At 43.0% G+C, this 13,563-nt stretch overlaps 1 protein-coding gene across 1 annotated transcript in view; it reads right to left on the bottom strand.

Annotated features, from left to right (window-relative positions):
* Positions 1–13,563, bottom strand: part of megf6 (multiple EGF like domains 6) — a 357,029-nt gene that overhangs the window by 51,627 nt on the left and 291,839 nt on the right. Inside the window, exons 14-16 of the mRNA XM_038816779.1 lie at positions 11,652–11,783; positions 1,706–1,834; positions 477–605 (exon numbers count right to left, since the gene is read on the bottom strand). Coding sequence (XP_038672707.1) covers positions 477–605; positions 1,706–1,834; positions 11,652–11,783 — 390 coding nt within the window. The remainder of the gene's footprint in view (positions 1–476; positions 606–1,705; positions 1,835–11,651; positions 11,784–13,563) is intronic.

The raw sequence follows: 13,563 nt of genomic DNA, 5'->3' as shown, positions 1-13,563 counted from the left end.
ACCTCATGAAAGATAAGTGCAACATGTGTGGCAGTAGTGGTAGTCAAGCTCAATGCTGTGTCCGATACCTCCAGAATCTGGGATCAGTTGTAAATTATATCATGCATCTCTCAATGACAAGATTTTCATCTACTAATTTTAAGTCTCACATAGAACAAATCACAACACAGAATCTCCCATAATTAGATGTAAAATGACAATCTGTCAAAGTAGACATGATTGACATGCGTAATGGAAAGAAATTGTATTAATATGGAGGACAGATTATTAGGCAATGGGGAGAAAGCGCAGAGCAGATTAAACTTTAGTCTGCATCGCCTGTGCTGTATTTGATTTAAAGGTGCTCAGTGTCAACAATTTCTTGCAATTCCTTTCCGCAGAAGAAATCCCCCCACACCATAGAATGAGATCTCATTCCAATCAATGACTATTCATAAACAGTGAGAATTTTACTGACTGAGTCAACCCACACTTACGTAAATGGCAGAAGCGTCCATACAGTCCAGGATCACACAAACAAGCCCCATAGAATCGGTGACAGTAGCCATTGCTGGCACAATTACATCGCTTATTACAGCCTTTCCCAAAAAATCCTTTTGGACAGCCTAACAACAGGAAGAAACATGAGTTTACCAAACATATAGCACCAGCAATTCCATATCGTCAGCAAACTTGGAGCCAATAAGTTGGGAGAAAGCTCTTGTCCAAATTAGACTTCAAAATTGGATTTTCTACTCCAAGCTGAGGTAAATTTTCTTTCTAGTGCAAACCAGTTTGACTGCTAATGTTATTTTTATCCATTGAATGCACAGAAATTTGTGGGAAAACAAGAAAATAAGAATGGGTGACTTCAGGAGTTATTGGGTTCTTCTGGCTTGGAAGGCAGGGAATCTCAAAAGTGTGTAAGATATGGTTTAACTACTGCAGTTACTTTTACTCCCGAACCCTAACAGCCGGACAAGGGTAGAATTCAAACAGGCTAGCGGTTAATTTAGGACTGATTGAAGGGAATGGATTTCTGCATTGGCAGCCAAAGACACAGAATTTTTGAATAACTGAATACCATTCGCCAGGCAGCTGCATGTTTTTCTTTTAAAGATACAAGGAGGGGAAGTCAAATAGTCTGGTTCATCAACGTTTTACCTCAATGACAAAGAAAGTTCAAGAGCACGAGATGGGAAAACTGCAAGGAGCAATGGAATCCAAATTGAGCAGGGATGGAGGAAGAGGAAAACTGGATAGAAGGAAGTGAGAGGAACATAGAAGCATGTAACTCAAAAGGAGGCCATTCAGCCCATTGTGCTCATGGTGACTTTCTGCGACAGCAATTCAGCTGGTCCCACTCCCCTGCCTTTTCTCTGTAGCCCTGCAGTTTTATCTCTTCAAATAATTTGACCAATTCTCTTTTGAAAGCCACAATTGAATGTGTCTCCATCAAAGAAGAAAGTCAGTTAGCCATATAGAGGAGCAGCGTTTCCTGGTTTTGTTCTGGGTAGTATTGAGGTTGCCTGGATGGACAAATCAAGTGGCCTCCCTTATGGCCATGTATTCCTCTCCATCAAAGTTTCCTCCATTGGTTGCATTCAGACAATCTAAAAAGGTCAGGTGCAGGGATAGGAAAAACAATAACTTAACAGTGATTGGAGGATTTGCCCAACTTGAGAAAACTGAAGTGGATGTATTTTTCGAATAGAGAGACACAAACCATCTTCACAAAATTCTCCACCAATTCCAGGTGGGCAACGACATGACCCTTTGATTGCATCACACATTCCTCCATTCTGACACTTGCAGATACTGTTGCAGTCCTTCCCAAAGGTGTTCTGTGGGCAGGCTAAGGAAAAGAAATAAAAAAACAACAGACAGTGAGCTGAATGTCACTGACGTCTTGCATACTTACATCAACAGTCAAGTCTAAATATAACATAGTGCGCCACTTTCTCAGAATATTCGTACAATTACTTACAATTCGAGACATATGTTTCTGTTCCATCCAACCATTTGCTGGATGCAATGCAACTATACACATTCAATCAAGTTCTGTAATCTTACAATTGATTGAACAGAAATCATGCTCCAGTGGTAAAGCACACAAACATTTTGCGCTGAAATAGAAAGAATCACAAAACAACAAGTTGGAAAGTTTGCCAAAGCTACCTGCAGGGCAACTTTGTAGGAATGCTGCAGAAACCATGGTTATTCACTCATCTCAATGGTCCTCCTACTGATTCACAGTAACTTCAGCATAAGTTTTGGAATTGTACACAGAGGGCAGAATTTTGGGCTCCCCCCAAGATGGGTTCTGAGGTGAGGGGTTGCATAAAATTGGATGGACGGGATCCACCCCCCCCCCCCCCCCCCCCCTCCGGGGAACTTGCCCATACAATCCCAGAAGCAACTTCACGCTTGGGCAATCAAGGCCTTGGACGAGAAACTCGCCTTTTCACCTATGGAAGCCCTTAAATGGCCAGTTAATTGCTACTTGCTGGCCTTTTCCTTCCCAACCTCAATATTTAGGTTTGCAGCAGTTGGTGTGGGTAGGGATGGAAAACAGAGAAGAAACCTTTCCTCCACCTCGGGTTGAAAATGGGGGAGGGGGGGCACAATCCGAAAGCCCCTCCAGAGTAGGGGCACCCTCCCCTCCGGGATTTTGGAGCTGAGGGCCTCCGTCCCCCAATGGTTTACCCTCCTCCCCCCTGATGCTGGGATTGTCCCCATCCCAATCCCCAAAAGCGCCAACCACCCTCCCACCGTAGGACTCCAATGTTCCTGGGACTTAGTTGCAGGCAAAGCATTGCAAACCCACTTTGATTTGGAGAGCTATCAGACAATCTGACTGGCCAACAGCTCTCATGGGTGGGACTACCTTCCAAGGGTAGATGGAAGTTGCACCCACTGCCAATCAAGTGAGTGTTAAACGTCAGTGGGCTTCCGAGATTCGGTGGTAGCATGTTACTTGTGGACTCTCAGGATGGCGAGCATTGATCACTTGCCATTCTTAAATTCTCACCATAAAACAAGCAGAGCAAATGATAGCTGTTTCCACCAGTTACCAAGTGTGTGCTTTGTATTGACATTATTTTGCTTCTGATAGGGCTGAGCACTTTGTCAAATTGAAGTACAAGCAAAACACAAAACGTAAAATAAAAACAGAAAACGCTGAAAATAAGCAGTAAGCTGTTGAAAGAACCAGATCGATGGCCCATCATCAGAACAGTATTTCGTTTATGAATTCAAGTGCAAATATTTTAATTGTTTGATGTCACCAAACCAATTTTTAATCACAGAAAGATTTGTTTTTACTTTGCACAAAAACAGCTCGCTTCCTCTTTCAACTGCACTCCACTGAAACACTGGCTGCAATTTAATGCCCCTTCTGAAAGTGGGTGCCGTGGCTCATGGAAGCCCTTCCCACCTGGATGTTTATTGAGGCCCTTAAGCCGGCAACTAATGCCCACCAAAGGGCCTCATTCTGCCACACGAGTATGAGCCCAGCAGTGGGTAGGGGGTTCACCAGGCAGGGATACCGACAAACAATCCTGCCATGTTCAAAGACACTGAGTGCCTGATCAAGGTGCCTGACATTGGGAAGGAGGTCCTACTGAAAGTCAACCCTCTGCCTTTTCTTCTAACATCCCACCCCCACCACCCCCTTCCCACCCAGCCAAGAGCCCCTTCCTTTTCCTTTGTCCCTCCTACCCTCAATTATCTGTGGCCTGCCTTTCCCTGGGTGCTTGATCAGGAGCAGCCGCCACTCCCCATGGAATGGCTGGTTCTGTCAGGCTGGCAGCTCACATCAGACAGAATTTTCCCCCCAGGGTCCTAAATCTTGGGGAGCCTGCGATGCTGGCCAGTTAAGTGCCCGATAGACGCTTGATTCCATTGGCCCTTCTCCAGGAGGTGACACAGAACTCCTGTAAATTCTCCAATCGATGGGCCAGACACCCATTGCCGAGATTAAGTTCTGCCCAGTGTCTGTCTATTAGAATAAATACCGCGAACAAGATCAGTTAATTCTGTTAACTGAACCAAAATAATTCATTTGAACACTCCATGTTCACATATTTGCACTATCAGCAAATAAATTAAACATGCTCACAATCTCAATTCCCAGCCTTGTACTGCAGCAGAAGATATATAGAAAAAACAGATTGGTAACCTGGGTTTAATCCCAACACAGACCAGTGAGGTGAAATTTCTCTCTCACTGCTGGCCGCAGGAACACACACATGATCCAGTTCCTAAGGGAAAAGGCCCACAACAGAAAGTCTTCCTCTGTGTAGCGCAAGGGACCACCTTACTCAGAAAAAACATAAATTTGCTGGATTAGGAAAAACAAATGTAGCAGGTTACATAGGACTATCTGTTGGGCTTGGGATGTGATACAATTGTTGAGACAAAGTAAGTGAATTGTTAATCCATGTATCATAATTGCTCCGCCTAATTTGAGATCACAGAATCATAGAATTTACAGTGCAGAAAGAGGCCATTTGGCCCATCAAGTCTACACCGGCCCTTGGAAAGAGCACCTTACCCAAGCCCACACCTCCGCCCTATCCCCGTAACCCAGTATCCCCACCCAACTATTTTGAACACTAAGGGCAATTTAGCATGGTTAATCCACCTAACCTGCACTCCTTTGGACTGTGGGAGGAAACCGGAGCACATGGAGGAAACTCACGCAGACACGGGGGAACGTGCAGACTCCGCACAGACAGTAACCCAAGCCGGGGATTGAACCAGGGACCCTGGAGCTGTGAAGCAACTGTGCTAACCACTATCTACCATGCTGCCCTTAGATGAATGGCGACAGACATTACCCCTCATCTTGATGTGAAACAATTCACCAAGACACCCTAAATAATATTTGAAATTTTGAAAGTGAACTCAGCTAAGTTTCAGTGTCTAGTTCAAGAACAATGCAGCAAGAGTAGGCCATTTGGCCCCTGCTCCGCCATTCAATAAGATCAGGGCGACCTGACTGTGACCTGAACTCCATTTTTCACTTACCTGTGCTAATCTTTGACTCCCTTGTTAGTCAATAATCTATTTGCCTCTGCCTTAAAAACATTCATTGATGCCAACTCCAGCACTCTGGGGAAGAGAGTTCCAAAAATTCACAACTCTTAAAGAAAGAAATTCTTCTCATTCCATCTCAAATGAGAGACCTCTCATTTTTAATATTAATCTTATTGTCACAAATAAGCTTACATTAATGCTGCAATGAAGTTACTGTGAAAATCCCCTAGTCGCCACACTCTGGCGCCTGTTCGGGTACACTGAGGGAGAATTCAGAATGTCCAATTCACCTAACAGGCACATCTTTCGGGACTTGTGGCAGGAAACTGGAGCACCCGGAGGAAACCCACGCAGACATGGGGAGAACATGAAGACTCCACACAGACAGTGACCCAAGCGGAAATCAAAAGCTGTGAAGCAATAGTGCTAACCACTATACTATATACTGCCCATCTGTGTCCCTTAGTTCTAGACTCTCCTACAAACGGAAACATCCTTTCAGAATTCACCCTGTTAGGTCACCTTAGGATCTTACAAGCTTCAGTAAGATCACCTCTCCATCTTCTAAACTAAATTCTGAATGGATTCAGGCCCAGCCTGTACAACCTTTACTTGTACAATAGCCCCCTCCCCCCACATCCCCCAACTCAGGTATCAGAGCAGTGAACTTCCCATGAACTGTTTTTGACACATTTACATATATTCTTAAAGAAGGAGACCAAACTACACACACTACTCTAGATATGGTCTCACCAATGTCCTGTACACATGTAGCAAAATATCCCTACTTTTTGATTCCCATCTCCTTTCAGTGAATAGAAAGATTCCATTTGCCTTCCTCATCACTTGCTGCACCCGAATACTATTTATTTCTAATTCATGCCCCAGAACACACAGATCCCTCTGTATCTCAGAGTTTTGCAATTTTTCTCGACTTCAATATTATGCTGTTTTCTGTTCTTCTCACCAAAACAAACAAGGTTGCATTTTCCCACATTATGCTCCATTATCAATTTATTGCCCACTCACATAATGTATCTATTTTTGCAATCCTTAGTTCTCTTCGCCATTTACTTCATCAACTATCTTTGTGTCATTTGGCAAATTTAGCAACCATACATTTGGTGCCTTCATCCAGTAACTGACATAAATTGTAACTCGTTCAGGCTCCAACCTCTGAACCCTGTGGCGCTCCACTCATCCCATCTTGTCAAATCAAAAAAGACCCACTTAGCCCTACTTTCTGCTTCCTGTTATTTAACCAAACCTCTATCCATGCAAATATACTACCCCCTACATCATGGCTCGTATTTTGTGCAGTAACCGTTGATGTGGCACCTTGTCAAATGTCTTCTGGAAATACAGGTACAGTACAGCACATCCACAGGTTCCCCTTTATCCACATTGCTTTTTGCTTTCTCAAAGAGCGCCAATAAATTAGTCAAACATGATTTTCCTTTCACAAAACCATGTTAACTATGCCTCTTCACACTGAGATTTTCTAAAGTGCCTTGCCATAACATCCTTAATAATGGATTCCAGCAATTTCCCTGTGACAGATGTTGAGCTAACTAGCCTGTGGTTTCCTGATTTCTGTCTCCTTGCTTTCTTGAACAGAGTTATCACATTTGCCATTATCCAATCTGTTGGCACCTTTCCAGAATCTAGAGAATTTCGGAAAATTAACGCACCTACTAATTCAGCAGTCGCTTCTTGCCCTGTGATTAAGTCTATCAGTACCCGGGGACTTATCAACTTTTAGTTCCAATAATTTTCTCAGTGCCCGTTCCCTGCTGTTAGTGATTGTTATAAAAGTTCAGCACTCCCTTTCACCTCCTAATTCACAATTATTTCTGGAATGTTATATGTATCCCCAGCAGTGAATATCTTTTGAACTCATCCTCCATTTCCTTATTTTACGTATCAATTCCAATCTCCTTCTCTAGAGGACCAATGTTGACTTTACATACTCTTTTCCTTTTAAAACCTGCAGAAGCTTTCTACCTGTTTGTATATTTCTAGCTAACTTTCACTCGTACTCCCAATTTCTCCGTCCTTATTTCACTTTTCAGTCATTCTTTGCTGTTCTTTACTTTACTTTGGACACAGGCCATTTCCCAATGTTTACAGACTCCACACCAGCCTTCTCCCATCCTACTTACTTCATCTTACTCAACAGACAGAAATCCAACATTTTAATTCAAACAAATCCAGCAGATATTATCATAAGAAAAGAACACCATGTGTGTATCACAACAAGATAGTTCAAATGAACATGCATTATATTAAGAAAGATAATTAACCTGGGACTAGTTATTTACTGCCATCATAAATAACTGCAAGATGTACAGCATTGAATAATTTTACACAGCATTAATTTACATTGGATCTGTGAGAGAATAAGTTGCCTCTTTCTGTGCACCATTTTTCTCCTGGCTAACTCAGGCAGCATCCCTTTTACATTAAAGAAACAAATGCCTTCAGCAACTTTTTGTTTGAAGTTATCCCCAGTAAAGTGTTTCTCTTCCTTCTCGGGAATATCTGATGGCCACTTTGAATGTCTCCAAGTAACAGGGTGAAGTGTACGCTCTTGTTATTCTTTAACGTCATTTCACAAGCTGCTGTTAAGATGGAAGGTGGCATTGAGTTACCCGGGAATGAGTAAATCCTTCAGGAAGCAAGATGTAAAGAAAACAGAACTGTTATTTATCTGTGTGGAGCAGGGGTGTGGGGCAGGAGAATTTATTTAACTGACAGGTACATGGGTGGATGGGCCTTTGATTACTGGTGCTTCCTGTAACTGATACTCTAATAACTGGATGAGCTGGAGCTCTGAAAACTAGTTTATCTCAGTGGCTTTGTACAGCTGCTCTCAAGATTCAGTTCACAGGCTCAAACCATACAGCCATTCATTGAAAAAATTGAATACAGGTGGTTGCAAAAAGGTCTCGACGACATCTCACCTGTAATTAGATAGTCTCTAATGCCTGTATAGCTTCAAACTTAAAGATGTGTCTAGTGGCTAACTTCTACTTATGGGCTGGAGTAGGACTGAGAACACAGCTATTCCATTCATCTTTGCCAGAGCAGCAGGGGGTATGATTAGATTTGCTCTGACTTCAATACTGTCCAATCTTGTATTGTTTCTTCCTCTTGCACTGTGCTGTATCTAATGTTCCTATAGTGTTTCTCCTTAGTTTGTCTCCTTTCTACTGTACCTGTTCATCTCTACACTCTATTGTTTGTGGTGTCTGTTCTTCATACTGATTATGTTATGTCTATTGTGGGTGCACTGTCCTGCACTGGTTTCAGCTCATGTGTTGGGCTCTGCCTTCCTGGCTGTGTCTTCAACACTATTGGGTGGTATCTGGGCAGCATAGGAAATGGCTACCATATTGCTGTACGTAACAGCCAGAATTCAAACACTGCTCAGTTTTTTTCTATGAGCGATGAAGTGACGGTTTTCACGCACATATAGTTGCCACACTCTTTTCATGGGTGTGTCACCAGAGACACCTACCTTTACAGACATCCAATCAAATACAGCAGCCTCTATAGATGAACTTGTGTTTGAGTAGGCAAAGCAGCAGAGAATCTCTTCAACTAGTGTAGGAATTTCATATATATATTGTATTACGTGTAATTGGTGCACTAAGAGTTAAAAGCCTGGATTAATGTGCATGACCGCTGCAGTCATGTTTTATTTAAATCGTAGTTTGAAAGGCAGCAGGCTTTTTGGAGACAGATGCAATTAAAGCATCATAAAAATTGGGCAAATGGAATTTTGTTTATATAATGCGGTTTCCCTGGGGAGTAGATAATTAGAGGCCATGGGCACAATTATACCAACGCATTACGCCTGCCGCGAGTCGGACGTGGCGAGTGAATGGTGTCCAGTGCCAACACACTCGCCTGGGATCTGTGTCACAGGGCGGGGGCGCTTCCACGAGGGTTGGCTAGGGGGTGGCCTGTGGGGTTGTCCACCCGTTTTTGGAGCTGAGAATTTCACCCGGCGCCGCTGCTAGCCCCTCACCAGTCCCGGAATGGGTGAGGGGTCGGTGCCAATTTTTGCGTTGTAAAACATCGGCAAATTCTCCATTCGAGCAGGCACTTAGCTGCTGAAATGGAGAAACCAGCCCAATATTTTTAAGAGTAGGCTAGACGGGGAAGAAACTCCCCAAGGCCCCAGAAAATGGCGAAATATGGGTGAATGCTGGCCTGAATCTCACCCAAAAAGCCGGTGGGAAACACCAAGTCAAACCTGCCCAAAATGTTTTGGTTGAATCGGGCCAATGAGGTTTAATTTAGTAAGATGATGTAATTAATAGGAGGGGCGAATTTTCAAACTTGCAAAATTTAATTTTCAGGGCTGTAGAAGTTGTTCAGCAATAGTGTTTTTTTGCCTACTAAAGGGCAATTTAGCTTAGCCACCCTGCACGTCTTTGGGTTGTGGGGGTGAGACCCACGCAGACATGGGGAGAATGTGCAAACTCCACATGGACACTAACCCGGGGCCAGGATCAAACCCGGGTCCTCTCCGCCATGAGGCAACGGTGCTAACCACCCTGTGCCACCGATGCTACCGTGCCACCCTGTTCATCAATACTTAGCACATATTAAAACCCAGTTACATGTTACGGTAAAGCCCTAACTTTTTCAGTTATTCTCAGAGAGAGAGAGAATAGTGGTGGGCGGCACGTGGCGCAGTGGTTAGCACTGGGACTATGGCGCTGATGACCCGTGTACGAATCCACCTGGGTCACTGTCCATGTGGAGCTTGCACATTCTCCCCGTGTCTGCGTGGGTTTCGCCCCCACAACCCAAAAGATGTGCAGCGTAGGTGAATTGGCCACGCTAAATTACCCCTTAATTGGAAAAAAAATAATTGGGTACTCTAAATTTATATTAAAAAAGGAAAGAATAGTGGATAATGAGCCTATCTTTGCACTATAATATTGCTTTGTGTACAGATTTCATCAGCAAATGTGCAGCGTGTGGAGGAGTAGGGCATTATTGATTACAACTTCTGGATTTCTATGTTTAACCACGCATGTGCAGATGCCAGCGGTTACTGCTGGATTTGTTTTGTAATAATGCCTTGTCGTTATTAGTAGAGCAAAATACAAGCCAGTAATGAGCCCTTGGGTTTGGGTGGGAACAAAACAAACTTTCATGTAGTTCCAACCATTAACTGAGACTGAGATTTCCCTTTAAAAAAAAGTGTCACCCATATAAAAGGAAATACAGTATATTTTTGGAACAGAAAGATCAACACATTAATACCTTGACCCTACTGCACACAAAGACATGGTGGGGATGGGTGGGGCGGGGGGGGGGGGGGGGGGTAGATTTCTCCTGGTCGTTAGTTGTAGCAACTATAAAGAACTATCAAGGTACTCCTTATACATTTGCTGAATCAGGTCCAGTTTGCCTAGACTTAATACACTCTCTGCCAACCATTGAGTGCAGCTCGCCCAGACAAACTTGTTCAAAATGACCTATCCTGAACTTAGTGTCCACTTCTATCGGTGATTGAAGGAGGAAATTGCTGACAAAAAATCGGTTTGTCTTTGTCAAATTCCATTGGATATCTAATTTTAGACTGGTATTTCAAAGAGTAGCTTGGAATGTTTAAGTTATTATTCGACTTTTCATAGATACAGGCCAACTAGAACATAAGCAACAAGCATAATTTTCAATTTGAAATCATTCAAGCAAGACTAAGCAACAAAATCTCACGTGAAAACAAACCCATATATTTGATCATTGAAGCGATTTGTTCACCTTTCAATGATTTATCCCTGAATTGCAAAGGCAATTATTTATGTTGTGTTTTCAAATCATGTAATTAGATCCAGTCATTTGTGTGTTGGTAATTAAATCTGTAAAACCCCAAGTTAATACAAACCTATTTGAAATGACCATAAAAACAAAGCAAGTTGATTTTCCAGTGATTTGTCTCAGTCTCTGGAGGAAAATTACCTATGCCCCGTGTTTTTCCAAATCAGTCAGTCAGAACAAGTTTGGATAATAAAGGCAGTTAAGAACTTTTTCTACAAATTCCAGATGCCATTGGAGGTTAACACATGAACGTCATCAAACAGATGACAGCGATTTAAACTATGAAAGGCTTTTTCCGTCCCTTATGTAAGAAATCATGGATGGAGGGTAGGATTTGCAAATCATTTTTTCGATGAAGGGATTTGAATTGTGTCAGAAACCACAAGAGAGAGGATAACTAGTCAAATTCACTCCCGCCAGCTCAATGATTATTCTGCGTTGTTCCAATTTTAATACCAGAGGTTGTCCCTTAGTGCACTTTAGATCTATGGCTTGTGATGACGTAAGTGGGTTATGAATACTGCAGGGTTGTCAGAGAATAATCTGAGGTTGATCGTCAAGAAATTCTCTATCCAGAATATAGTCTCAATCTTTACATAACTACCCAAATGGTCGCTTATCCATTTTAGATAATAGAACTTTCAAATGGTTCTGAAATGCCTTGGGGTAGAGTGAAGGAAAAGTTTCTCCAAGACGAAAGAGTTTTGATTTTCTAACCTCATGAAGGAATCATGTTGCTCAATCGGCTAAAAGAAAGCTGTGAAATAAGTGTTGAGAAGAAGTTCACTTACTTTCATTACAGATAAGGCCTGCCCAACCCGCAGGACAGTTGCAGCCATCTCCCTCATCGTTGCAGATGCCTCCGTTAACACAGTCATCACAGGTGAGGCTGCAGTCATTCCCAAAGGTGTTATCTAAGCAAACTACGATTGAAAAAAAACATACAATATTCAGAACAACCAAGGGAAAAAAAAATCAAGGACAAAAAAAACTGGATCCCAACAGACCAGAGTAAATTCAAACAAAATTACTAAACGTCACTTTGTATTTGGAATATTGTAACAAGTCAAGAAAACAAGCAAGGGACAAAGGTAAGGCACAGTTGAGCTAAACACCAGCCCGCAATTATGCCTACAGTTTGTGGATACTATATTTTATCGATCGTAATGGAGGTTCCAAAAGTTCTAGCCATTGTACTGTTGCAACAGTTGCATTAGGAGGCATTTTTCAAAGTTTGCTGGAAACCTGGACATCGCCAAATGTGGGGAATATCCTCACTGTTAGATGATTCAAGGGAACACTGAGGATACAAGAAGTAGCATGAATTTGTGACAGATATCCCACAAAGCATTAGGTGTGTACCACCTGGGGTGGCCACGTCCTGATTCCAAAATGGACATTTGCAAAAAGTGCAGGGAAAAATGGACAGTACTAGAAAAACAAGCAGGTACAAGGTTTCCTGTGGATTGGAACTTGCAGAGCCCAGACAGAACTGAAACTACAAGCCATTAACATAGCAATGAGCTATCTCCGGGGACAAAAGAGAAACATTTAAACAATCAGTACCAGGGCAGACTTCCCGGCGCCAGTGGAGGCCAACGGTTACCTGGGGCCCGTCCAGTGATCGAGGAACGACCCCGTTATTGGAGAGAATCGATACAAACGATTGGGACATGGTCCAATTAATTGGGACCAAGTCCAGGGTCCGCCCAGAAGGGCGCGAAACCCTTTGGGCTATAAAACAGAGTCCCCAAGGTCAGAACGCACTCTTAAGAACTCTTCTTCTTCACCTTCACCTTGGCCTTTGGCTCTCAGCGACGAGAGGCCCGCCAAGCACCAGCCAAATAAGTCTAAGGTCAATGCACGCTACGAGATCGGCGCTCCTAGCTACTATTCTATACCAGTTCGAACCCAGCAGTATCAGAACCGGACAACGGCCATTGTTCCTCTGACTGAGTGGGCGCCCAAAGCTAAGTATAGGCTTTTAGTAGTAGTTGTAGTTTAGTGAGTAGAGTTTGTGCATGAGTAATAATTGACTGTGTGTGTAAATAAATGTGCATTGATTTCAAACTTACTAACTGGTGTATCGAGTCATTGATCATTATTCGGTTTTGAACCTTGTGGTAGTATCAGAAAGTATCAGAAAGATACCTGGCGACTCTTGATCAAAGGTAATTAAAACAAAGCAAATTAAGGGAGAGCACAACGAGCAACAGGTGGCATGCTTGCAATGTCTGGGGCCAGTTGCATTTGGAATTCACTTTCTATCTTTGTTTTGCCTTCACCACCAGCAATAAATTACATAAAACATCCAATGAAAGAGACCATAAAACATACAGTGCAGAAAGAGGCTATTCAGCCCATCGAGTCTGCACTGACCAACTCAAGCCCTCACTTCCACCCTAGCCCTGTAACCCAATAACCCCTGCTAACATTTTTGGTCATGATGTGGAGATGGTCACTAAGGGCAATTTATCATGGCCAATCCATCTAACCTGCACATCTTTGGACTATGCAGCCAGAGCAACCGGAGGAAACCCACGCAGACATGGGGAGAACGTGTAAACTCCGCACAGATAGTGACCCAGCGGGAAATAGAACCTGGGACCCTGGCACTGTGAAGTCACAGTGCTATCCACTTGTGCTACCGTGCTGCAGTACAATGGGCAGAAGGTTGAACAGCATGCTCATCTTCCAGAATGA

This window comes from Scyliorhinus canicula, chromosome 13 (genome assembly GCF_902713615.1).
Source record: "Scyliorhinus canicula chromosome 13, sScyCan1.1, whole genome shotgun sequence".
Classification (NCBI taxonomy): Eukaryota; Metazoa; Chordata; class Chondrichthyes; order Carcharhiniformes; family Scyliorhinidae; genus Scyliorhinus; species Scyliorhinus canicula.
The sequence above is the reverse complement of the archived record's forward strand: the minus strand, read 5'-3'. Positions and strand labels throughout refer to the sequence as shown.